Source organism: Anser brachyrhynchus (assembly GCF_964034855.1).
Source record: "Anser brachyrhynchus genome assembly, chromosome: 1".
NCBI classification, from domain to species: domain Eukaryota; kingdom Metazoa; phylum Chordata; class Aves; order Anseriformes; family Anatidae; genus Anser; species Anser brachyrhynchus.
This window is the reverse complement of record NC_137694.1, coordinates 180,549,743-180,577,565: the sequence shown is the minus strand read 5'-3', so window position 1 is coordinate 180,577,565 and position 27,823 is coordinate 180,549,743. Positions and strand designations below refer to the sequence as shown.

General features: G+C 38.0%; 1 protein-coding gene across 11 annotated transcripts in view; it reads left to right on the top strand.

Annotated features, from left to right (window-relative positions):
• Positions 1–27,823, top strand: part of ENOX1 (ecto-NOX disulfide-thiol exchanger 1) — a 358,808-nt gene that overhangs the window by 282,099 nt on the left and 48,886 nt on the right. For all 11 annotated transcript variants that reach the window (XM_080592774.1, XM_080592773.1, XM_080592781.1 and 8 more), the window contains 2 exons: positions 10,102–10,208; positions 13,428–13,545. In XM_080592774.1, the coding sequence (XP_080448900.1) occupies positions 10,102–10,208; positions 13,428–13,545 (225 nt within the window). The remainder of the gene's footprint in view (positions 1–10,101; positions 10,209–13,427; positions 13,546–27,823) is intronic.

Genomic DNA, 27,823 nt, shown 5'->3' with positions numbered 1-27,823 from the left:
CAAACTGGGAAATTACACAATTTATCAACTTAACTTGTTGCTGAGCATCCTTAGAACTTTTATTCATGATACAGGGTCTGAGGCTAAATACACCTTTGAGTTTACTCAGTAGGGCTATTCATGAAGAAGAATAAAAGCTCTGGGGAGAAAACTCTGTTTTTGCCCCCTTGGAAAGATCAGGATTGTCACCTCGAGTTTCCCTTCTCTCCTGCTGAAGGACTTTAGTGGCATATTGCAGTTCTCTGACCTTTTATCAAATGGCAGGGATGTATCCAACACGTTTCCATCTCTTCTTGCCCCCCCCAAAATTGAAGAGAAATAATTCTGAAGGGAAGTGTATTCTAAACAGACTGAATAAAATTATTCTTTCTTATGGACTGTTCATTTTCATTCTCTGATCTCTCTAGATATGATTTAATCTGCTTTAACATTATCAGCGCTTTCACAGATAGAATCTGAATTTTAACACACACACACACACACACACACAAAAAAAGGAAAGAAAATGTTAAAAATCCTTTTTGAGCTTTCTTCAAAAATGGACTGGAATAAGTTTTGTTTTTCTCGTTATAGTTTTACTTCAAAAGTTCCACTAATACTTTAAAAGAGTTAGGGTTTTCATTGATACATTAGTAATTACTAAAATCACCATCTTACTGGATTTGCCTTGAATACCATACTGCAGTCTTTTTCCCCAATAATCCTTCAACTTTTTAGCATATCCTCATTGCACTATAAATGCAGCTGGCTTCATTACTGGGGTGCTAGTTAAAATTCTTTTAGAGGTCAGACTTTTTATATGCATTCATGCTTTCTGAGTATTCTTTCAATTGCTCTGCATTAATAACAACTTTTAAAAGGATTTTCCTGCTCTTTAGTTGTCCGGTCTTACAGTCTTTCTTTCTTTTGCCAGTGACTAATTCAAAAATAGGAGCTTACGTTATGTGCAATTTTTAGGTCATCATTAAGCTCTTGTGATAGAGATTGAGTCATATAATGTGTTTTTACAGTGCAGCCCAGATCTCAGTTGGTGTCATAGAGTACCACTATAATACAAACAAAAACATTAATCATTCATGTCATTAGTTGCCACTATTGCTTTCTACCTTGATGTATTTCTAAGAAAAAAAAAAAAATAACATCCACAATCCATCCAGTCCCTTTTGATTAGCTCATTTAGTAGGCATGCTGTTTGCTTGCTTCTATACTGATAATTTGTCTGGTAAAGCTCAGCTGGGTATCTCTATTCTTCTTTACTTGTCCTTCCATTTCCCATCTCATGTACACATGTTCTGAAAAGCATATCTATCCCGGATGCATCTGCCGTGGTAGAGAATAGAGATGAAAGACTCCATTTCTATTTTGTTTCACATTCTTATAATTCCTCCCTGTTTTCTGGCAGTATAAGCCTTTGTGGTTGCAACCTGTAGTGTTACAGATAGCTTCTTCCTTTGTACTTCATATTCTTTGGATTGCTTTGTTCCTTCCATTGTCTGTAGCTTTCACTCCACCTGAAGTCAATAGGAATCTTGGTATCGATTTAAGTGTGGCCAGAATTTCAGCAGAAGCTCTTGTCCTGTTATTTTTAAGACTTTTCTTTTTCTTTATGTAGGCCATTAAATATACATGGTGCTTTACAGCAGAATAAAAGAACTCTCTCCCAAGAGATTTCTAAGACCCCATTTTCACAATTCATCCCACTCACCTGAATCCTGCAGGATCTCCTAGGTTATGCAGCAAGGTTCAAAGAAAAGAGGCATGTGCTTGAATCACATGGAAATATGTGCTTGTGCTTAAGCTGCCTTGCTGAGCAGGGATAGAGGGAAGGGCCTGATGAGAGGTGAGCTGTAAAAGTTATGTGGAAATGAATGATAAGAGATGAGAATAAGGCAAGGACAGAAAGACGGTGGTTTCACCCAAGAGGTTTTCTGAATTGCCACATACTATGTGGCCTACACATCTAAAACTGTTCAGGCTGCTTCTAAGTGAATGAATAAACCTTGTAAATATGAATATGAATATGAATAACCTTATGCAACTATAGTCAGTTGTAGTGTTTACTCCTTCAGTAGGCTCGACACTTGCTTCATGTCAAATCATTGGATTTGTCCCAAATGGTGGAGTTCATGGTGATGACAGAGATATTATGGGGCAGAAAAAGATGGGAGCCTGGGAAATGGATAGAATAAGTGGGAGGGGAAGATGGAGTCATGCAACAAGAGGGAGCAAAAATCATAAGTAAGAAGAAAGGAGGCAATAAACAAAAAGGTAAGGGGACAATTCATGGTGGGCAAGGAAACATAAGGTATGGCAGCAAATGGAGAAGTAAATGTTCCCACAAAAACATGTGTGAGACAACTTTTTTTTTCTTTTCTGTTTTGCTTGCTTTCTTCAGCAAAAGAAAACATATATGTCTAAAACAAATATAGCCTTCCTGATATCCAAGGAACATCTCAAGCTGAAAGATCCCTGGCCAATTATCACTTAGAGAGAGTCGCCTCACTTAGTGGGACCTGCCAGGCTCAATCATCATCTCAGTTCTTCACCATTTTCAGTTCTTCATCTCAGGGTTCCTTTGGGTTTTTTGTTTTTGTTTTCGGTTTCCTTCCTTTTTAGTTTGTTTGTTTTTCTTTTTCTTTTCCTTTTTTTTTTTTTTTTGGGGGGGGGGAGGGTGTTACCAAAATAGTTGTTCCTACTCTTGCTATTTTTAAAACTGAGAACTGAAAGAAAGGTTCACCAAACAATAAATAACAATAAGAACACCTAATTAAATGCAGTGCATTGGGGCTGGTTTATAATCTTGTCAAACTGATGAAGAAAGTGACATTCACTTAATCTTCCTTCGAGTTAGTGAGCTTTTCTGTTGTTGATTTTGTTCTTGTCGATGGTAGTGGTGTTTTGGTTTGATTTGCTTTGTTTTTTGCTTTTGTTTTCTGGATGTCAAGATAAGGTCCATAAAATGTTATGTAATATAAGATGGTGGCATTAAAAGAGCAGGTACAGTACATTTGTACCTGCCCTACTGGGTTGTGCTGCCATGATGTCAGGTTCTTGTTTGTTGAGAAATGACATGGAGGTGAAGTGGTCTTGTTGAGTCCAAGTGATTTATCACATGGCACAGTGCCAGCGCTTGCTGTTACACCAAGCTGTCAGTTTCTTTGTTGTAAATTAAACCACGTTTCACAACCTAAAAGATTTTCAAAGCTTATTTTGTAGACAGATTTTCTAGCAATACCTTGCAGGGCAAACTGTGCTGTATTTAATCAGTGTGTATTTTTATTTCCAAGTATAACAAGGTATATTCTCCCATTTCTAGAACCATTAATTGTTGATATTCATACCTCAGGCAAGTAGCAATGCAATTTTCATTATAAATCCTGCAAATGGGAAGTTTTCAGTATCCCCATAATGCCCCTTCTTTCACTTTTCTTCACTGTTTCTTAGCTGAAAAAAAGAAGAAAGGAAAAGAACAGCTGCTAACACTGAGGTTGGATCTTTTTACAAGGCAAAGAATTATCACTTGTGCTGTGGAACAAGCATTTGGGGGATTGTCCCTCATCTAAGTGAGAAAATCTGCTTATTATATTATGAAAAGTGATTTCTTCCTGCATCACTCCAGTGTAGACCACTGATGCCCACTCAGCCTCTTAATAACCCCCAACAGCATGTTGATTAATACTAGTCTGAGTCAGATGGATGAGCAAAGGGAATGGGGACAGCAAAATACACAGAGGTAGATTCTTTTATTTTATCTAATTTATGTTAGGTGTATGTGTATGTGTAAGCTAAAGCTAAATAGGTAGATATACATAATGTTATGTACTTACAACTCTTAGTACTCACATTTTCTTAGAGCCTTTTAAACAATGAGGTATATCAGCAGAGAGGGGCACTGACAGCTTTTTGTGTGAGAAGCACAGCAGTGTTCAGGTAGCAAATAGGAGAGCCACATCCATGAAGCTAGGAGAGCACCAGGACGTGGGACGCTGTCATCAACCCACGTACACCTCCTCCTGGTCTCCAGGAAAGAGAAATCTAGAAACAATATAGTAACTCAGGAAGAGAAAACTTAGACTGTTTCTCATTCTTTCTAGTGTTCAGGTAGGTGACATAGGGTAGACAGAATACGAAAACATCCTTCTGCCTCTGGTAAGCATTTTCCCACACAATTTCCATACAGTTTTGAGTTTCGTGCTGCCAAAGTAGTTTCCCTAAAAGTACCTTTTTGTGGAGAAGAGGGTTTGCTGCTCTGGGGAAACTCAGCACATTGTGCCAGTTAGCCTCAGTGAACGAGAACAGTCCCTGAGAGGTTTTGATTGTTCGTACAGATGTTGGCAGTAGGGCAAGTGAAGGGACGGCAGCTTTGCAAACTCGCTCCCCGCAGAGCAGAACAATCTGAGAGGTAAATCACTGGAGGCACCGTTCCCTTGGCCTGTCCCAAAAGGTAGAAATTGAAGATAAATTAGAGAAGCCCTGTGGTTTTCTCCTTTACCATGCCCTGTCTTAAGACTAGGCTATGTTTTAAGGAACCTACACCCACACAGACAGCAAGGAGACCAAACAACAGCCTGCTATTTTCTTATGGAGTTGCAGCCTTCTTTTTGATGCCCTTTCAACTTTTTCTGCTTGTTTTGCTTTTTGTTTTGTTTTGTTCAAAAAAACAAAGCAAAACCAGGCTGGCATTTAATTGTGGAAGATAAGTGATTTTGCATTGCTTTTAAAATCTCTGCCTTCATTATAAAAACCTATAATGACATTTGCTTAACTACCCAGCTGATGACCATTGGTTCATTTTAATTTAGGCTCCAACCCTTGTACTATCTGCAGTCCTTTCCAGCGTGACATTTCCAGCTTTGATGGTTCCCTCCTCTGCCAGTCAGTCAGGCATATCTGTTCCTCCCTCTGTGGCATGTGAATTGGATAGAAGGGAGGGGCTGCAGGCTTTCAGCTCTAAATATGTGGGGAAAAAAATCTTTTCTGAAAGTAAGCAATATCATAACCAAGAGGCTGAGGGTTTGGCCCACAATAATTAAAAAATATTTCTTTCATTAATCTGCAATCTATCTACAATTTCTCTTGTTGATGTCATATATCATTTGCCGACGTGCATTTTTAGCTTTGGACTTTATGCTAAGGTCTGTTCAGCATTTTACCAAATGCCTTTCAGGACTGTTGCCAGAAATATGCTTTTTTTTTCTATCCAAATTTGACCTGGAGACTTTAATTCATTCACTTATAGCATCAAGCCTTGACTACTGTAATTCCTTGGTTTGCTGGGCTTGGAGCCAAATCGATTGGCAGACTCCTACTTATTCAGAATTCAGCATCGAGGCTTCTGACCCAAAGCATGCCAACTCTATATCCTCCCTGTGCTGCGAATCTGTATTTGAAAAGCATGTTATACATTTACTATAACAGTTTCCTTTACACTGTAATTTTATGGGTGGGATTTTTCTTTTATCCTGCGTGTCAACTGTTGTGCTCTTACAGATTTTTTCTGAGCTAAAGTGCCATATATTCTACTCTCGCACTTACAGTAATTTAGTGCAAAGCCCTTTTCATCCTGTATCCTAAATTGGTGGAATTTTGAGTGAAATTCTATATGAAATCTGATTATTTTATCTGTCAGTGAAGACCTTTTGTTTTTATTTTAACATGTTGTGTTTCAGTTTCTATTTTGCTTCATTTTTATTGTGGTGTCATAAAGGATTTGGTTGCTGATGTTGTTTATTATTCCATAAAAGAAATTAAAAATGATCGTGCATACATGGCAGCTGATAACAAAATTGGCAAAGGAAAAATTGGTTACCTCTTGTCTCCTGAACACAAGGAAGAATTTCAGCCTTCTCTAAATTATATTTAAAATAGCCTGCTTGATAAATGTAAGGGAGAGTAAAACTGTTCTCTCTGCCCCTTAATCTGCAGATATGGCTATATGTTGGTTCTCATTTATTTCTCTTCTTCTCCAGTAGTATCATTTTCAAATAACCTGTATCAAATTGTCTCTTCCCACGGAGATATTCTAGTTTTCCCTTTAATCCAATCTTCCATGAAAATCCTACTGGCATAATTTAAGGGATTCTTGTTGGTGTTGCTTCTAGTTTTTCTGGTTGTTTTTACATTTACACTTGATAATAATACTCTATTCCAGTGGCATGTTTTATGGCAATAAAAACTGAGATTTAAACTTACATTTAATATGCTTATACCTCTAATGACGTGTTTTCTAGTTACACTACAGTTGTTAAACATTGACACTTTCATATCATTCTAGGCTTAGATGTTTGGGTCTTTTTCATTTTATATAAATCAGCAGAAAAACAATTACATAAAATCCTTTGTCTGAAACATGCCACATAAATTACCAGCCACAGAATAAGTCATTAGGAAAGATGCAATTATTTATACACTGTAAGTTATATTCATAGGAAAAAAACAATGACATGGCATGGACCCTTCCAGAACAATGTGTTTTTTTGAAACCTAATTTAGTAAGGAAACAGCTTTGCATATGGTCAATGAAAATTTGATATAGCATGGAACTTACCAGCAGATGTTTGACAATGAATATTTCATGCTACTTAATAATTCTACTTACTAGTCACAGTTGATAGTGCAGTGCATCCTAGATCTCAAGGTGCCTTAGAGAGATAGGCACGACCTATTATTTCATTTTGGAAATTTCCTTCTGGAGGTCAGGCAACAGTCTGAAAATCATGCTCAGCAGCTAGACTGGGAACAACTGTTTCACTTAGATTCTGCAGATACCAGCCCCAAATGTGGGACCTCTCTTTGGCCAAATCTTACACAGGCATGGAAGAAAAATGAGTTAACTGGAGAGCTTCTCAGATAATATAAGCTCTCCTGGCTTCCCCTTGTGGGCTCATGCTGCCGGTGTACTTACCCATACAAAGTTGTTCCTGATGAGTGATGGGTACATCAAGTCTTGTCTACCAATTAGCCAAAGCACAGGAGTTATTCCATATTTAGGCTTTCAGGTTGTCTGTGAGAGAACAAATGAATCTTGATACAATGTAAATTAACCTACAAACAACCTAATTAACCTAACCTGTGAACTTGCAGAATGCGTGTATACTAGGTTGGCAGCTCATAAAACAGTAATGTGGGATTTTGGTACAGTACAAGGAGATATGAAACTGTTTTCCTGTACTGTCAAAGCATGGTCTAACAATGGTCTTGACTGCTCTTTAGCTCTAATGTCATGCTTGGAGACCTTTTAGGTTGGGCATTCCTAACTGCTGTTTGTAACACTTCATAACCTAAGATGTTGTTTATATTTAAATTGCTGTATACGTGTTGATAATTTCTTAGAATACATAGCAGTGGACACTGGTTTTTGACATATATGATTTTTTTTTTTCCTTAAGGCCTAAGAGGTCTTTTCCCTTAAGGCTCAGGAGTCAAGACTTGTGTCAGCCTGAGGACTCTTGACTGAGCTCAGAGTATGACTTTGCTTTCACACACATCCTTTCAGAAGTGAAGTAAATTGAGCACAATATGCACTAATGTGTGAGAAAATGGGAAGAGCAACTCAACCTAACTGTAGGCATAAAGAACTTTCTAAATCTAAGTTACTGTTAACTAACATGAGTTACAACGGGCATTTAATATTCTCCCCTATGGTTGCCTTATTATCCTTTGCTGTCTGTTGGACAATATTTCTTTACACTCCTTGATATTTAGCATGTCTAGTATTCACAGTATTCTACTTCCTTTTTTTTTTTTTTTAATACTTGACAGTTATGTAAGTGAGGGAGATTCTTTTTCTGCTCTTCATTTTGTTTAGTGCCATTATGCCCAAAAAACTCTTTGACATCTTCCTATCTTGTGTTTTCACTGAGGATAGTTTCTGAAATGATCAGATAATGACTTTTGATATATCTTAGCACCTGTTCACAGAATGGAAATTAAACACTTCAAAGTTCAAATGTTTTTCAAAATTCAGATGATCTTATTAATGTCCATTAGTAGAAAATGGAAAACCAGCTCTTTCTCATATCTTTGTGATTCTTTGTGAATCTTTTCTACTTGAATTTCCACTTGCAAGCTAAAAACAGGTTGTTAATTAAGCACGATATTCTGAGCACCTTGGTCATCAACACAATGATAATAATTAAATTCTAGACTCAGTTTCTATACACATAATAATAGTGTTTTAACATTTTCATTCTTTTCAAATTAATTGAATAAATATACACCTCATAACTTCCTTGATACATCCCCCCTTCATTCCAAGAAAGTTCTAATATGCAGAAATTATGATATCTCCAATTAAAACCTGAATGAATCACAAATGGATCAGATCATCACAGTACTTTTGAGTCAACTTCTTTAGTATAAACAACATATAAGATTTAATTTTGAAAGAAGACATTTATTTTTTTAGAAGTTAATTAAGTAACCATGATGGTTGCAAATAAAATATTCCATATACAGAATCATAGAATCATTTAGGTTGGAAAAGACCCTGAAGATCATCAAGTCCAACCATCATCCTAACACTACCAAATCGACCACTAAACCATGTCCCTAAGTGCCACATCCACACATCCCTTAAGTATCTCCAGGGATGGTGACTTCACCACTTCCCTGGGCAGCTTGTTCCAATGCCTAACCATCCTTTCCATGAAGAAAATCTTCCTAATACCCAATCTATACTTCGCCTGGTGCAAGTTGAGACCATTTCTATCACTTGTCACCTGAGAAAAGGAGACAACACCCACCTCAATGCAGCTTCCTGAGTCTGTAAGTAGCTTGCAAAAGTAGTAAAAAAGAGAATAAAAGTGTTCCTATTCGATTTGAGTGAGGTTATTTTTCAGATCTAAAGGTGAAAAATCTACAAGTGACTTACTAGGTGACCTCACCATTTTAAGGAAGATATATATATATAGCAAGATCCTTCACATATGTGACTAGAGAAGAGAAAGAGAGAAGCTCTCAAGCAACTCAATGAGAGGCCAGATCAGAGGTCCTTACAGCACTTCTACTGCCTTCTCCTTCAGTGAAGAAGGGAAGAAGAAGGTGATGAAAGTACAGCTTTGCAAAACATTGAACATTACGGCCCAAGAATCTAAAGAGGTTAATATCCAAGAAGCTTGTCATAGACTTGAAGCTTTTTAGAATTTCACTTCATAGGTCAGCACAGCTGTTCACTCAGGAGCGCAGCCCAGGTCATTTGTAAAAATCTGGTTTTCATAATGGTCTTGTAGTCAACAGTGCCAGGATGAAAGCAACTTACATCTTGGCCCAATTATTTGTAGGGGGGTCACTGCTGTGGAAGGACAATATTGCTTGTAACTAGAATGAAGAGAAGGGAAATAGGGTTGGGAGAAAAGGTTCTGGTTTAGGATGAACAAATACTTAAAAACTTAAAGATCTTAATTTCCCCAGATAATTGTCCTAAACAATGATGTCTGGCTTCAGAATGAATTCATTAGAGTTGAATGAGGGAAGCCCATTTCACATCTCTTCCTCACTTGCACAAAAATGTAACTGTTCATATACATAAAAATACATAGGCCATGGACACAGGACAAAATGATCTGCAACAGGTGAGCTTCTATATATTAAATAAAGGAGAAGAAACAGCTGCAGTTACAGTGTGCAGCATTTAAATATGGTTTAGTGTTTCCTATCTGCTGGCAATTTCCCCCTGTTAGTTACCTACTCTTGCAAGCAGAACCTGCTTTTCTTTCATGCTTTAGTTTGTTCAGTCAGCTCATCTGTACACAGCTGCCGCAGGGGAACACGTCCGGTTTATGCCTTGAGTGTCATGCCTATACCACAAACACAAAGGCACATGGCTGCACAGAAGGTTATAGCAGGCATCACTGGGAAGCAGCTGCATGCATGTTCTTTGGTACATAGTTATATGTAGACTAAAGTTATGGAGACAGACTTGAAGGCAGACATCTCCAACATTGATAAAATGTAAGTACAAAAGACACATAATTGGATGGATATTGATGATGTTGTTTCAGTAATGACATCATCCATAGACTCCTAGTGTCTTTGCTTTGCTTCTCTATAGTGATCACAACATAAATTGCTTGTCTTGTTTGACTTCCTTGTTCACCAAAGTTGAGCAGATTGTCGCCGTTTTCAACGCTTCTACCAGACAAAAAGCTTGGGACCATTTCTCGAAAGCCCAGCGAAAGAACATAGACATTTGGCGAAAGCATTCTGAGGTTGGTGATTTTATTATTACTTTCTATCCATCATCTCACAGCTGGATTGACACAGAATGAGTGTGATTTTAGCTGGACATAGAGTATTCAACAATATTTACGGCTACCATTTTAGCTGTTAATCAACTGGCCATTATACAAGCTCATCTACATTATGAATTGCTCCCATTGCTCTCATTATGATAATAGTCACTAAATAACACTAAGATAGAGAGCAGTGTGTTTTTATTTTTCATGCAAGATTTGGGAAATCGTTGGAGGAATATGTTTACTATCTAAAATAATGAACTGAAGTAGTGAAATTAGTAGCACTATTTTCAACTAAGGATAGAATTAAGAATTATTTAAGAAAAACATCTTTGTAGGAGTCATCGTGACCTGGTTCTAAAAGAAGGATTCTATGGCACAAATTTTTTTCTGGTTGTACCATCATATGGTCATTGTAAGATACTTTGCCTGAAAATAAAATAAGAGAATTTCTTTCGTAAATAATGACTTAAGCATACTCAGTCCAGAATTATGGCATACTTCTTCCCATTTTTTTTATGTTTGTCTTTAAAAATATAGAAAAATAAATAAATCATTTGCATTGATTCTAAGTATATTGCTTGCAAAGAAAAGAGTATAAATGTAATCATAATACCACAAGGATTAGCATACATGTGTGACTGTCATAAACATGAGCAGAGGAAATAGGATTCTAACTCTCTTTGCTGCAAGTGGCAGCAGAGGAAGTGATAGACCTCATCTTGTGTTTTGGTCATCCAGCTTTGGTTTTTAATTCAGTATATACGCTATGAGCCTGTATGTTAAAAAGTAAGTACCACTGTCTTTGTTTTCTCTCTCTCCGCTTCCTTTTTTTTTTTTTTTTAATTATTTTTTTAATATGGTCAACTTACATACACTTGGCTTACCTTCATGTAGTACAGTATGTTGATTGTTAGTGTGAAGGTCCTTTAAATGATTTTTCTGTCTCAAAATAAAAACTTTAGAAGGTAAGGTGCACTTATTTAATTATTTTGTAGTACACTTGTAAAATAAGTGTTGTACACTTAGTTTGAGAAACACTAAAGTGCTGTGATATAAATCATTTGGATAACATTTTAAGTGCCCATTAACTAATGCTAAATTACAGTTGAATACCAATGGCACTAAATGTAACATCCACATGAATACCAAATGAATTCTTTATTATCAGTGCTATTATGGTGAATACCAAATGACTTCACAATAATGGGACACTTAAAATAAAATGTTAGCATAATTTATTGCTACAAACTGTATTTTGCATTTTGTTCACAAATATTTCATAAAAGTAGTGGATAAAGCCTGGGTTTAATTCAAAATTGAGAAGTTGGGGGTTGATATTTGTCTTATCACTCAGCAAGGTATGAAAGTATGATTTGTTGGTAGTTTATTTCAATTATGTTAAGACGATCCTGTCTTAAACCAACTTTCCGTAAAGGGATGTGGTGTATCATTGATTTGCTGGCTTCTAAATCTTTAATAAAATGAAATGTTTAAGGGTTGAACTTTCCAGAAATGTTAATTCACTACTTGCTTTTTCAAGTATTATTGCCTTTTGTTTTTCTAACAGGAGGATATTAAAAGCAATTCAAAAACATGTGAACCCTCTCACTGAACCAACAGATTTTACAAATGCCTGTTTTTCAGATGTAAAATATGACAGAAATGTACAAAATGGCATCTTTGATTTAAATCATACTGTCTAACCATGACATTATCTGCTGATTTGTTTAATTATCTGATCACCTACCCTTGTGTTCTGACTTTAGGAAAGTTTTGCTAGAAACCCAAGCCCAGAGCAAACAGTCATACACATTGACGTTCTCCATGGAAGATTATTGGCTTTGCTGGTAGCATAGAAATTGATGCACCAAGGACATTTATCCCCTAAAGAGGGAATAAATGTAAGCTTATGTCTGCTCATGTATGCAGTCAATATTCCCCAGCAAAAAGTGGAGGTGGCATTTTCCAATAAGGAAATAAGCTTGCTAATTTCTTCCAGAGATGCCACTTATTGCATGAGACACTAGTTGAGAATTTACTATTTTAATAACTTTTTTTTTTTTTTAATTATTGTATAAAAGCCCACTAATTAGCTTCCTTGCCTTTGCTGTGATTAATGGACATGTATACATCTATCAGAGTATTTGAGATCTCCTGATGAGCCAAGGGTACAACTAAAGGGAAACGCCTTTCCTTTTTTCATCCATTCCCTCTCTGATAGCTTATTGTTAATTGCATGGAGCTGTGGTTGGGCTCTTCAATAACGTTCCTCCTTCCGTGCACTTCTTTCTTGTTTCAAAGATTTCAAACCACCTCTTTGGGAATTAGACTCTTTGTCGTCAGAAAAATTAGCTGTCTGCAGGCTGAAAAGGCCTACACTAATCACGGTGCAGCATCCCTGTGTTACACCTGACAGGATTATTAGGACAAAATAGAGTTCTCTCAATCTTCTCAGCGCTGCCTTTAGAAAGCCAGCCGCTACACCAGCGCCAGCCTTTCTGCTGAGAACAAAAACTGTCTAGGTTCCCACAAAGCCCTCATGCCTGATCATTTCCCCAACGAAAAGTGCACAGGTTTCCTACACCCTGCCCTTCCAGTGGTCACCCAGAGACTAGTCAGTTGTTTCCCACCAAGATGCAGAAATTTTCAGGACAGACTAAGGCACTTTTAAGGTGCAGTTAATCTAACTTCATTTTGATAGCTACGTTATGGATAGGAATTGCTTAAAGGTGCTAGGGTTTTTTATTTTTCTATGAAAGGTGTCTGTAGGAACTAATTTTAATGGAGAAACCTACATTAGACCAGGGGAATCCTACCCCAAGTAACAGTGAGAAACAAGAATTCTTTATACCTTAAACAGGCTAGCAAGTTATCAGTCTGCTTTATATACAGTTTTAAGCATTATCATTGCTGCTAAAACATTATTCTATGTTTAGCAGAACTAAAGATCACTTGAAATGGAGATCCACTTTTTCTCTTGTTTCCTCTGTTACCATTGATAAATTCAGTACTTCCACGTGAAGAATTCCCTGGGATACTGTTCTTATAAATATTCATAGCCAAATAAATACAATTACAATGGTAAATTATGTATAATTAAAAATAAGAGCAGTTTTAAAAGCAGATACTGTTGATAAAGCAGTGACTTTATGTAAGTTAATACTGACAAAAGGTCGTTTTGGATTTTAGGAGCTCCGAAATGCTCACAGTGAACAGCTCATGGGAATCCGCCGGGAAGAGGAGATGGAAATGTCTGATGATGACAGTGGTGACAATCCTAGTAAAAAGCTGCGAGTAGATGATTCAGGTAAAGCCAAATCCTCTGTAATGTCCCCAGGTATATATAGCTGTTGCTTTTTTTTTTTTTTTTAAAGCAAACAAAAACTCACATATGAGAAGTGGCATATTAATAGCTGATTATATAAAACTATCTTATTTTAAATCCTCATAAACTAGTTATCTGAATGATACGAGCTGTGTCTAGGAGGTTTCTGTCACCTGCTATGAAATGTAATGATGAAAACTCTCCAATTCTGCCCATGGCTGGAAGCATTATGTTTCTTTAACACGCTGTCTGCAGTCTTGCATAATACTATTTAATTCCACAGTAGTAACAACATCTTACTATGAGAGCAATCGCAATTCTGTTTCAGTCAGTATTTTCTAATACTTACCTTTCTTAACAGCAAATACACAGTAATGTATAACAAATACACTACACCATTTTAACTGTGTGTTTTGTGGAATGAACTTTTTAGGGTACATTTTTCACAATATGGTACTGCATGCTGCATTAATTTGACACACGTTAGGTGGCTGTCATGAAAAAAAGAACAAGGGTGATTGTAATGTTTGGAAAGGAAAGCAACTTTTTCAGCCTTCTCCAAGTACATCCAAGATCCAGAGCGGACATTCAAGGACATGGCTCACAAGCTACTAATTTACTGGTAAAACAATCTGGATAGAACCTTTGATTGATTTCTTGACATTAGCTAACAAAGTTGTGAGAAGTTAACAAGAGTTTGCCTGTTCAGAAACTCATCTTCAGAAGGAAAATTTACAGAAGCTGAAGCCAAAACATGACTGCAAACAGCCAGACAGCAGTGAGCTTTACGGAAGGTAAAGAAGGAGAAAGTAGTACAGAAAGAAACAGTCTGATGATAAGGATAATTTGCGTACCATGTGCACAATGTAGGGACCATATTAAGACAGGAAATAATACAATCCATTCAATGGGTTCCAGTGCTCATAGAGAAGGGTTCTTTGACTCCTCTTGTGACAAAACGCTGTGTGAGGTCAAATTACTCCAGAAGGAAAGACCAAAGGAAGGAGTGTCATTCTGACAAGGAAATTTTATTACGGCATTTCTCATGAGGGGAGGATTAATGTTTTTTCCTGAAAGGAATATGCATCGATACAACATGTAAAGGGCAACCTTAATTTTCACATGGCTAATTGCATGGCTTTGAATTTTCTAGAGACTATTAGCGGAATGCTTGGAGCTGAGACAATGGGTCTCTGCAGGCAAAGTACTGCTAGCCATCAGAGATTTTTATGAGTGACTATGTCCAGTCCTATGGAGAAAAGTCAGCAGAATTAACAATGGGAATGTAGAGCCAGAAATACCCACAGCTTGCACTCCAGAAAAGGAGTAATGATGTTTTAAACAGCCATACTCATTGGTCCAGCTGGATTTAACATATGCATATGTAGGGCTGAACTGTGCGGGTCATTCTCTTTGCCTCTGATTAGTAACATCACAAATAGGAAAGCATGTTTAGTTTTCTTCCATAAAAAGGGACATTTCTATCAAATGTTTTGATATCTGAGATTTCTACTGCATTCCAAAGTACTTCAGTTTATTTGTATTGTTACAGCGTGGGCACTTGACTCCCCTCAATGACGAGAGTAGCAAGCCCAGTACTTTGTTGCATACTAAATCAAAATTTAGCAATATGAATCCACTTGAGTACTTGTCCATCATTGTCCATTGTACCGTTCATCATCCTCTTGATCTTAGTGGAGATGATCCAGCCTGCTGCACAGAGTCATCCAGTTCTAAAATTATTTTTTATAGCTTTCTTCTTCTAACATTACACTCTCAAGTAAAGCACGTGAATTTTATTCATCTGTCATTGACAATAGGGGGAACTTGTTATACCATAAAACATATTGTGTATAAAATATGGACAAATAAAAATAAAGTAAGAGAAAAACATATTTTTCATTTTTATGTACAGCATTTTTTAAATTGTTATTGGTGTTAGCCACCTTCTCTTTTTCTTTTTCTTTTTCTTTTTTTTTCTTTCTTTTTGAGTATGTCATTCCACAACCACCTCTTTATCTCACTGGAGTGGTTATTTGTATTCAAGTAGTTATTTGTATGGTCAACTTTGTTTTACAAATATCTTTTAAAGAGTCTTTTATCACAAAGAAACAATTCTGCACAGCAAGAAAACATTGGCACTTTCCTTATTTTTAACCCCTTCTCTTAAAATATTTTCCTAAACCCGTAACCATGGGGAGGACAAGGCTTGAATAACACAAGTAGTATATTGTTCCTCTTCAATTCAAAGACAGCATGCACACATAAAGGCTTAAAAGTCCAACTCCAAAAATGTCAGAAGCAAGCAGACAGTATGAATTGATTTGGATAGTTCCAGAGTTTTGGGAATTGCCTCTCCTGCCATCTTAAGGACTTTCTTGAGGACTTTACTTTTCAGCCTGGCAAATGAATTTCACCATCTATTCAAAGGTGGGAACAACACTGCTGGGAGGTTACCGTCCCCAAACCTACAACAGGTAACAGAGATTTCCCCAGTCTCTAACACCTGAATGAACTCTTTTTGATTAATTCACCTATTTAAATCATCCCTTGTGTAAGAAGGCATAATTTCAAAATAATTCTACAAATTAGATTGGTTTCTGAGACTTGATTCCATCTCACTAAAGTGTGCAGTTTCAGCAGTCTCCCAGTGTGATTTCTTCTGTTACTCAAGCCTTTTTCATTCAGAAATAACACCACATCTGCAAGCATTTAGATAGTGCGGTGCTGAGTGTGTCACATCTCCTCACAGCTAGACTGAATTAGAATGAAAACTCTTTTCTACAATATCTGAAAACTACCATCGTGAAAAGGAGAGGGTGGATTCCAGCCCCAACATTCGAAAACACAGAGCAGCACATCTAAGTCCTGAGACTATGCAAGAACTTGTGTCTGACTATTAATCCAGGCTTGCTGGACTTCAGTTTTCAGAGCAATGTTACAGTGAGCCAAGCCCTTGTACACAACAAATTGCGTGGATTTGGGGTAGATGATGAAAAAGCAGTTAGCAAGAATGGTTTGCATTCTTCCTTCAAGCCGTGAAAGATATTAAGTCATGCAGGAGAACAATTTGTGTTCTGTATTAGAAATTTGCTAATGGCTGTTTGTTTGGGAAAATTCATGTTTGTTTCTTGAGGCAATACAGAACTGCTCAAGAGGGACTCATTGCAAAGTGCATCACTCTATTCTAGACTCAAATCCTCTTCTTTCATCTGCCAATTGCTCTTCTCCTTCTTGTTGATGAACCTGATTTACTGATATCATTGACTCAGTGGCAGAGCTGGAATAAGAATTGGGACCTTTGGTCTCCTGGACTTGTCTTCCGTTCTCTACTCCATAGTGCAGGGCAGGGGTATTGTCTCCTGCACAAAGACCTTCTGTTCCTCCAGGTGTTTTATAGGTTATTCCACTTTTTGCTAGTTAGTACCCTCCTTTCTCTAGAATGTGCAAGCTGAATGTTCAAGGAAAGGGGAGGCATCACTGCCTGCTTGTTTTGTTGGTGAGCGTCTCAAATTGCTGCCAGGACCTCCTAAACAGCACCCCAGGGAAAGAAAATTAAGTTAGCTGAACCAGCATATATGCCTAATTTATAGGAATTCCTCCTGGTTTCACAGACCAAAGATCTTTTGCTTTATGGGGAAAGCTGGCAAAAGGCTGACCTGGGCAAATCTGACCCGTGGGCACAGCTATTCCTCCAGAATATGTTTTCTTCAAAATTCAGCCTTTAAACAGTGATTTTTCTACGTTGTGTATTTTGGAGTTTGAAAGGGACAAGAGGATTGCTGAAGTAAAGCTGGGAGATTGCTAAGAAAAAAAAATAATGATTATTGGCAACTCAGTTAATACATTTGAAAGCCAGGGTGCAGCTACTGAAGCATTAGCACAGGGGAAAAAATGAGATTCTATGCTGGAGTCTAGAGGATATACGAAAATCTTCAGAATGATCAGGATTTATGGATGCTTCATCTCCCACCTGCTGGCACTGGGAGTAAGGATCCACATGTAAAAGCCTCCAAAGTAATTTTAAGAATTAGTGAAGTGAAGCTGTGTGTTGTAGAAAAGAGCTGAAGTTTGGTTTATGCCTAGAAGGCACCTGTAATTTTACTTTTAAGGGGAGGTGAGTTAATCTCTTGCTTTTGCAGTTCTCCACAACATGCCATTAATTCCAGCTCCAACTTCAGTGACAGACAGCGGTCGGCACTGCGGGAAAGAGAAAATGCACAGTGCTTGCAGAGGGACACAGGAAGGATAGGGCTGGGATCACAGAGCCCTGGGCCAAATACACATACCTCACCGCAGGACAAATCAACGAACCTGGAGTATTTCAGTATCAAAGGGAGGCAATGATACTTCTGTTCATTCACCCACTGCCCGTCCTGTCCATGTGGATGATAAACACCTTGGAACAAGGCTCTCTCCAGCTAAACATACTTGGAATAGCCCACACTTTGGGCACTGGAACATTTCACCACCATCATATTACCCGCGACGACACGTCTTAATAACATCCTGGGGATTGCATGCAACTAATAAATTGCACATTAAGCAGTGTGTGTCCAGTCTGAACACACAAGACCTCCTTGGCAGGATACCATAACATACCCAAAGTAGGTGCCAAATTTAAACACTGCAGCTCGTGTCTTGAACAGCAGCCTGTATCTTTAAGCACTCTTCTGAACCGATGTGTCCTCTTTGCAGCATCAGCAGAGTTAGTTGCCATAGGAGACAGTCCAAACAGTGGGCAGTCCATCTGACAGAAGAACATAAGTCCTTGTGAAAGTCAGGATTTGACAATCGCACCCCTGTGCACACAGCATAAAACAGGCTTTGTGGTATTGTCCATAAGTCTATCCTGAAAGTTGCAAGCCTGGCAAGTCTTCAAGGAAAGCCTGAAACAACACCAAAGTGATCTGCGTGATGCTTATTCATCTTTTCTCTGCAATTCAATCTTCTTTTGCTTTCTTTAAAGCTCATGTGAATGCAGAGATGCACACATGTAATAGAAACTGTGCTTTATAGCTGGATTAAACTAGTAGGAAAGCTTTCTATAGCTTGTTACAACTTTGAATGGAAATCGTTCGGCCCCAGCTGTGTGGAGCTAAGCTTTGCTCTTCCTTTTCCTCTGGCTGGCCTGGTGTCATGCCACATCTCATGTCAGGTCTTCCTCTTCCTACTAATTCCCTGGACTTGACATTTCTCCCTTCCTTTCTTGTAAGACTAGTCTTATTTTTCTGGCATTACTTCTCCATTTCATAGCTTTTTAACATCAGAATTTGTGAAAGCAATACTGATATTTAACAAGCCCATAATTTGCCCATCTTCTTTTTAAGCACTTGTTGGTAAATATAATGTAAAATAGAAAGATGTATTTATTTCAAAAATTAATGGGCTTGCATTGGTTTATTCCTCAGATAAATCAATACTCTTTCAAAGCCATTAGCAGCTGGTGCCTTAATCAGCCCTGTGGCAATAAACTTATAAACATGTATGCAGAGGAAAATAAAACTTGTTAGCAAAATCTGCTAACCAGGTTTTATAAACCATCTCGGAAAGAACATATTTTAAATCTGAAGAACCGAACTGTCACTGTACTGACACAGTCCCCTCTCTAGCTGGAGAAGACAGCTGAATAACCCTTTTTGAGCTCTGCGAGTGGCGTAGCTTGCCTTCAAATGGAGATGCTCTGGACACAGCAGAGACAATCAGCTTTGCTCCCAGGGACCATCAGAGATGATCACTAGAAAGCAGCACAAGATGATTACTCCCTCTACGCAAGGAAAAGTCTGCTGTAGTGTCTTTCACAGCATGCCAGTTCAGAGCTGTTATCATCAGGCAGACTCCAATTTTCTGCCTTAAAATGCATTCCGTTTTTCCCACCGCTTTTACAAATATAGGCTGAAATCCAGGAAGCATGTAGGCAAGGGCTTAATTTTATGCCCCCAGTTTTAAGTCCATTTGGCTTTAATAATGCTACTTGTGCAGCTGAATTTAACAGAAATACCTTGATGAATCAGGGCTGGAGGTAAGTGCTGTCTGTCTGCCCTGAGGAAAAAAGGCAACCTCATCCTGTCCCAAGTACTGGGTCTTTTCTCTGGGCCAGAACACTGGCTTTGGGATGAAGGTCTATGCAGGTCCTGTGGACACAGCAGTGAAGGGGTTAAAAACCTAACTTTCAATTTTTAGAGGAAATAGACACTTCAAAGATACTCCCCTGACGTGGGTTTTAGGAGGATGTCCCGTTAACTACAAAACAAGTCTGCTGTGCTTTGATGCTTTGCAACTGCCAGAAATACTATTATCTAGATTACATTTTATTATGTTTTCTGGGTATTTCATACTGATAAGGTTTTATGCAGGATCATTACATATGAGAATAGATTTAATCCTGTTTTTAGTAAGCTTTAAGGACACTGAGGGATTATTTATGTAATAAGATGCAAAGTTGCTATGGAAAATGCTATAGCAACCTAACATCTTCACAAAACCAAGCAGCCACTTGTGACAGCAATCTAAATTTACATTTATTTTAGTGTCATTTTATTGACATTCTTAGTATCTCATTTTGACAGCATGTTAAAATATGTTTTGCATTCATGCTAGAACAAAATTAACAGCATGTTGTTGGAATGAAGATGATGCTTATAATTTTTGGAGATAATTTTAGCATATTTCATTTTGTGTAAAAAGCATTAAAATAGTAGTGAAAAGAAGTTTAGGTGCATCCCCTCTGTTTGTAATACAGCAAACAATGTGCATTGAAAGTAACACTTTATGAGTCAGTGAAAGCTAAACCATTTTTATTTATTTGCTTGATATCTGAATGAAAATATTTTTAAGAAAAAAAATGATTTTGTTATCAGAATTTATTTCAAATCCTATATCTTTTATTATAACTTTCCCTGTACAGGATACAGGCTATAATTTTTCATTAGGTTTCATAAAGCTGAGCATCATTTCTGAATGCATAGAATTGCAGTTTGGTAGGGAATTGCCCTGCTTAAATGGGACTTTTCTAAAACACAGAGTAACAATATATGTTGCCCCATAGGAGGTTAAATAAAAAAGGAAAGAAAAAACAAACACAAAGCACCAAAACGGCCTGAACTCTGTCCTGTGCTCATTGCAGTTAATAATGAAACTCGCATTGACTTCAATGGGAGCAGAAGCGAGCTCTATGTATTGATTTTCTCCATCCCCCTCCATTAAGAATCTTGAAGTGCGGCTGTAACATTGTTGAAGTGGGATGTTGGCAGCAAAATCAATAAAAGACAATATTAGAACATATGCTGTTTTCAGCTTCCTCACAATTTGATATAGCTGGTATTAGCATCCTTCTCCAAATTACACTTCATGCTTTCTATAAAGTGACCTTCCTTATAGTGCCCTCTCCAATATATAGCATTTGTGCTCTACCTCCTGCATTTAGCTTTCAAAAGAATGAGCCCTTTTTATAATAGCGAAGGTGGTTGATTCTGAACAGAGCCCAAATAAATTCCTTCAAGAGTGGCTTCATGGTGCTTACAGCCTAAACCCTATTTCTGACCTCTTACAGAAGATCATTTCTATTATTATTTGAACTAAGCTCTTGGTTAGGATTTTCTTAATTATGCTGCCCTTCATGCCCTGTTGTTTTAAGGAACCCTTTTCACTCCAACACATTAGAGAAGCTTGCAGATACTGCGTGAAGTGGAGATGTTGGTACCTTCTTATCCACTTACCTTCTTAATCCATGAAACATCAGACATTGCTAAGGTAGCAGAGGAGATAATGGTCAGAAATCAGTCTTTTACAGCATTAATGCAAACTTCTAAGCTCAGAATTACAGGTTTGGGGAGCATCCTTATGTCATGAGACATGAAAGGCTGGCTGAAGTTTCCAAAGCATTAAAAGCTTCCTTTTCAAAGTGTGCAGTTCCTCAGTCCCTATGGACCCAGCAGACTGGCAGCTTGTGATGTGGTCGCATGCCAGGAGTTCAAAACCCAGCCAGCAGGGCTCATGCTTCAAGCTAGATGGCCACAGAAATTCCCCAAACTACTACAGGTTAGTGTTGCTGTTTTACTTTGATGAATGAATAAATCTTAGATTCAGAGGAGTTTCATTATGTCCTTCTCTTTCATTTTAACTTAATGACTATCTCAAGAAAATAAGCTTCTTACTAATGTCACATATCCACAGTGTAACATTTTTTGTGAGCAATATGTTGAAGATTCAATTCTGCTTAGGGGTGAGTGATTTTCTTTTAGCCTTATTTGGTTTTACATTCATGGCAAAGGAAAGAGAAATCAAATAAAAGCCATCTTGTACATAAAATGACTGAGTCAAGAACTAGGTAACACATCATTTTATTCCACTTATCTACTAATTCAAAAGGAGGAAAAATTGTTTCTTCTTTGTTACAAAAAAAGTGTTTTTTTCCCCTTCCCTTCCCTTCCCTTCCCTTCCCTTCCCTTCCCTTCCCTTCCCTTCCCTTCCCTTCCCTTCCCTTCCCTTCCCTTCCCTTCCCTTCCCTTCCCTTCCCTTCCCTTCCCTTCCCTTCCCTTCCCTTCCCTTCCCTTCCCTTCCCTTCCCTTCCCTTCCCTTCCCTTCCCTTCCCTTCCCTTCCCTTCCCTTCCCTTCCCTTCCCTTCCCTTCCCTTCCCTTCCCTGCCCTGCCCTGCCCTGCCCTGCCCTGCCCTGCCCTGCCCTGCCCTGCCCTGCCCTGCCCTGCCCTGCCCTGCCTTGTTTTTCTTTTTCTTTCTTTCTTTCTTTCTTTCTTTCTTTCTTTCTTTCTTTCTTTCTTTCTTTCTTTCTTTCTTTCTTTCTTTCTTTCTTTCTTTCTTTCTTTCTTTCTTTCTTTCTTTCTTTCTTTCTTTCTTTCTTTCTTTCTTTCTTTTTTAAATTAGGAGTTCTAATTTCTATATATATATATAATTTTTACCTTTTCACAGGCAAATAGTTTGCTGTCTTTTTGCTTATTTACTCAACCCTCCATGTATTCAATTCATAGTAAGTTGTAACTCAGGCACAGGAAATGTGCCAAGCATGCAGTTACAGCACTTCTGTACCCAGTTATTGTTCAACTGTTTCTACAATTACCAAGTGTCCACCTCACATGTCAGCTAGGGATCTATCTGGAAAGACTTATGTGGATACTAGTCCAGAACACCAGTTTCTACATTGCTTCTTTTTCATGTGTCAGCTATAGACAGTCTTCCCTCCTAAATTTGTCTGAGACAAGTGTGTACTTTTAACAGTCAAGGAGAAACACGAGAGGAAGTAATACCTCTCCCCATATTGTTCTATTATCAGATATTCATCTGTCTCATGTTTTGATGATAGGTTTTGAGATGCCTGTGCTATTAGACCTTGATCCCACAAGCTATTGCCTGCTGCTCAGAGAGTTTGCACTCACCTTCTGCTCAACACCCACAGATACAAAGTCCTAAGTAACGGCTTACCCAGAAAGTATGGTACAAGGAGTATTTTACTGTTCTTTCTTCAAAGTTACATACTTTTTGCAAGTTTCAATAAATTGTCTGTTTCTGGAAGGACTGGAAGTACCACCAATCTCTCTAGAAACCTGCCACCTGCAAGTTCACAATATGTTTGTTTTTTCTCAGTAGCTGAGAAATTACCTAGTAAACATGTTAAATTGCAGAGAAGCACGGTGACCTTAGTTTGCAGATAATGTGTATGCTGAAGATAGGAAGTAGGAGAGAAAAGAGGTTTTGGCTTGCAGATTCAACTCTTCTGGATACTCTTCTATTACCATAAGGGATAAATGGCTTAAGAAAACTTACCTTTGAATGTGACAATCAATAAATTCAAAGCTTCTTGTGATCATTTGCTGATGCCTTCCAAAAGCGTAAAAAACAGTATTCCTATATTTAAGATACATTTTTACCTAAGACAAAAGTAACTGAGAAAATAATTCAGTACTACGCACAATTTTAAAGAAAAATTAGCTCAGCACTTCAATCCATTACAAGGTCAGAGAGGTAGCTTGATAAATGCTCTCCTGCAATTTAAGGTGCAATAGAATTTGTACAAAGGTTGTTTATCCTCACACTTATAGAAAGCACTTTGCATTTACAATCAGAATTTGGCTACTATAAATCAGAACAATTCAAAACAGCACAGACACCTAGAGCAGTCAGATCAGCCCTTTCTTTCCCTAATGAATGTGACAAATTGAGGGATTCACATGTACACTGTCAGGTTTGTTTACAAACAGGTTTGTTTCCAGCAATGACATTTTCTTCACATTTATGCATCCTACAGATTTCTTTTTGAAGCTGTAATGGTGCTGGGCCTCAGTGCAATTCCTAGTTTTAAATGTCAAGAGTAGCAGTGCAGCCATGCATGTTGTAAAGGACAGTGTTTATTGTTTACATCTGAATGAAATGATGACAATTACTTTCACTCCTAAGAAATAACCATCAGTAATCCACCTATACAGAGGTTTACCTACATATAATAATGCTTGAATATCCTAGGTAATTTGTGTATCACATGTACACACATACATAGAATCTAATTACACAATATACATAAGATTAATGTAACATCTAGGAAGCACTGAGCATCCATCAGCATATCTTGTGTGGTGCAGAGTTCAAAAGCTTGTACCTCCAACTGCAAAGCACCATTAACACAAACAGCATTTTTTATTACTGATGTAGGAGAGGGTCATCAATGCCACTTGGCACCTTCCCAGTAACCAGCACTTTTCTTATTTGAGTGAGCATACCCCCTTCTCTCTTGAGACTAAAATCTTCTCTGTTCATTTTTAGTGTTACAGGAAAACAGTCATTTCTTGAGAATCATTGATTAGAGGAAAAAGTTGCTTCTTTGCTGGCATCTTTAAAGCACAGTCTCTGTAGAATTGTCTTAATGGTTTAATTTCTCAATTATTAAAAAAAAAAAAGCAGAACCTCTAAAAGAGATTCAGTGCTTGATTAATTATGTTTAACTGAGGCAGCAGTTTTTCAAGCACTTATTGGTAAACACATAAAGAATAAGTATCTGAAAAATTCACCTAATCACAGACCAAATAGTCTAAGAAAGAGGAGTGACTTTTACTGATTTTTGAAAATTTCTGAGAAACGCTACTCTTTTTGATCAAAATTACACCTCTAAATTTTCTTATGACGGTTGGCTTACTATGCCTCTAGTTCAAGAGGAGAATCAAGCAGAAAAGGAAGTGCAACAGCCAGCCCAGCTAACAGTCCAGCCATGGCAGTAATATGTGCAGAGGCAATTCTTCCCTCTCCTGTCTCCTCCTACGCACATGCCAAGTCCATTGAGCTTCATACGTATTATGAGCAGTAATAGAAGAAATATGACCCAAAAAGGAGAGGAAACAAGATCCCTTTGGTTTGAAGAGGTGACCTGGAGAAACCTGGTCTCAACAGGACAGGCTAACTAGTGACCGTCAAAATATCATTTGTAAGTTACATAGATGCCAGTTCTCCAAAGAGATGCTGTCAAGTAAAACAGACCTAAAATGTGACAGGCTTTGATATTTTTTGTAACAGGGGGGTCTCTTCCAAATTCTAAATATGCATTTCAGTTATGTGATGTGACATCTTTGTAGGAAAAGAACAAAGCACTTAATGCTGCAATTTACCTGGGACCGAACTGGGTAAGAGGGAGCTGGAGCATGTACTGCAAAACAAGTTAGAGCAGAGACAATGACACCTGGAAATGTCAGACAAGTGGGAATTACAAGTGGACAAAGAGATGGATGTTTGGAGCTGGAGGAGGAAATGAACTGTACAGAACCAGTAAAGGAAAAAAAAAAAAAGGGGAAGGTATGAAGAGTGGGGAAGAAAGATTGGCTTAAGTAGAAGATTAGTCTTCTGTGTTGGAGCCCTTTAGAGACAGTTGGTTCACTCTTCAAGTGTTTTTTTGAAGCCATGAGGTCTAGACCAATGATCCTGAGCTAATCTACTGAGCCACTCATCATGTGCAATACTGCAATAAGTAATCTGCATCTTATTCCTAGGACTGGATAAAGCTGTGAGATCAACTTCCCTTGTGTTTTTAACTAAAAGTTCAAATTTGTGAAGGCATGGTGAAATACAGAGAGCCAGTAGTAATTCACGGTCTAGAAAGTCTGGAAGCTACTAATCCAGAAGCTTAAAGCTGAGGTTTTCAGTTAATGATCTCTCTAGGGCTTTCAGTAAAATGTCAGATATCATGAGACTCATCATAACGTCACAGGACCTGGCAGCACCACTCTCTGGGGCATTCTTAGTCCACTGCAGAACGAGCATTTGCATGCTACTTTTTCTGTGCTGCTTTGCTGGTTTTGTTATTAGGCCCAGCTGGACTGTAATCTGCCCTCCTCCCCACACCTTCTTTGCTATTTGCAAAGCAATATGCTTCATTACACAAGAAATAATAAGCCTTCATAAATTACTTGGTGAGCCATATATATTGTAAACCTGGAAGAGAACAGTGCTATTGCTGAAGTCTGCTAAGCAGGATGAAGTTTTGTAAACTGAGAAAATCTCTCTTCAGAGAAATGCTTTGGTTTCTCAAATCGTACATCTGTGTGTCTTGGATGGGATGGATAAAATTGCCGTTAAATGGTGGTGGAATTTTTCTTTCTTTCTCCTTCTCTTTTTTTTTTTTTTTTGGCAGCATCCTACAATCTACTAATTGTTCACCAGCAAGTTTTATGTGAATAGGGAGTCTGAAAATAATTCTCATGAGTATTCAATTTGAACATCTGGCATCATCATGAATGTAACTGGTATAATGAGTTTCTCTGCATTGAACATAAGAAGCATGGTGAGGAAAGGACTTTGAAGCAACTGCACCTGAATAAAACAGGTTTTGTAAAAAAGTAAATCTCCCTCCCAGTGTGCAGGCCTTAACTCCCACTAACGTTAATGACAATAACCCCTCCACACATAGGATAATTAGTGCCCTTGGAGTTTAAATTTGCAGGTACTGAGACATTCAAATGAAGTGTGCCTAACATTAGAAAAAATGTGGAAATTGCTTCATTGTTTGGTTACATTATGTCTGAAGGGGAAAGAAAAAAACCGTTCATGGCAAGGTTAGCTTATAATTGCCCCAAATTATTTATTTTTATACAATTCTAATTCTGTTTTCAGAGTTTATTCAAGCTAATTTACTAGCTGCTTTCAAGTTTTAACCAAAGTTGCTTTTTCAAAAAAATAAAAAACAAAAGCCAAGTGACATGGTCTATTGGTGTAGAAACATGGGAGAACAAAGAAAGAGGCATTTATTAAAGAATGTGGTATAGTAATAATGTTGCTTTTATCAGGTAATATTAAATACATTTCTATGCACCCATCATTGATATTTGAATATTATTTATGCTGTTGATCAGGTACTTGGTAACCATCCATAAACAAGAGTGTCCTCCAGGAACTCAAAGCAATAGATCAAAGCCACCTGAAATACTGTAGAAATCAGGAGCTTGTCATTGTTAAAAAGCTGGACTGAGAAGATGCCTTAAAGCAACTGGGGTGTAGCTTAGTCTTATTCTTCCAGAAAGCTTGTTGGAAATACCACCAAAGTGTTGCTTTCCCAAATGCCTTTGAGCTATGCACAGAGTGTAACTAATACTTGTTCTCTGTGCTCTTTTTGTGGTAGGGTTTAAGAAAGTCAGCTATGAGACAGGGGCATCTATATCTGGGCAGTTATGGGCAATAACGGTCTCAAATTCCCTTCTGCCAGGAGCTGAGAACTAATGGCGATTATAGAGAAGGAGTTTGCAGAGCAGACGTAGGTTAAAGCTTCTTCATTGCTCATTGTGCCTCCCTCACCTCAGAAACTATTGTTTTCCATCTGCAGTAGGGCCACACCTTCCTTCCCACCACCTCACAAATCTCTTGCAAATCCAATGTTTCCACCCCTCTCAAGTTGTGGGTCACTCATTGGCATCAACTTGCATACACTGTGCCACTGAGAGACCACACTCAGATCCTCAAACCCTAGCACAAAATTTGATTTCCTACAGACTGGAGCACTAAGAAGAGTCTTATAGGGCATAAATGAATGAGGTTCCTTCTAGTGTATGAAACAGCTTTTTCCTTCAGGGCAGCCCTAGTCTCAGCTTCACCCTTTCCTGGCACACACCTGTGCCCATTACCCACTTTTGAGCTATTTCTTCATACACTCAGTCACTGTCAAAACCCTCACCTTCTTTCTTGTGCCACCACCATGAGCCCTACCATGCTTCCTTTTCTCTTCACATATTTAGCTCCAGTCCAAAATTTTCTTCTTTCACCTAACTCTTTCTA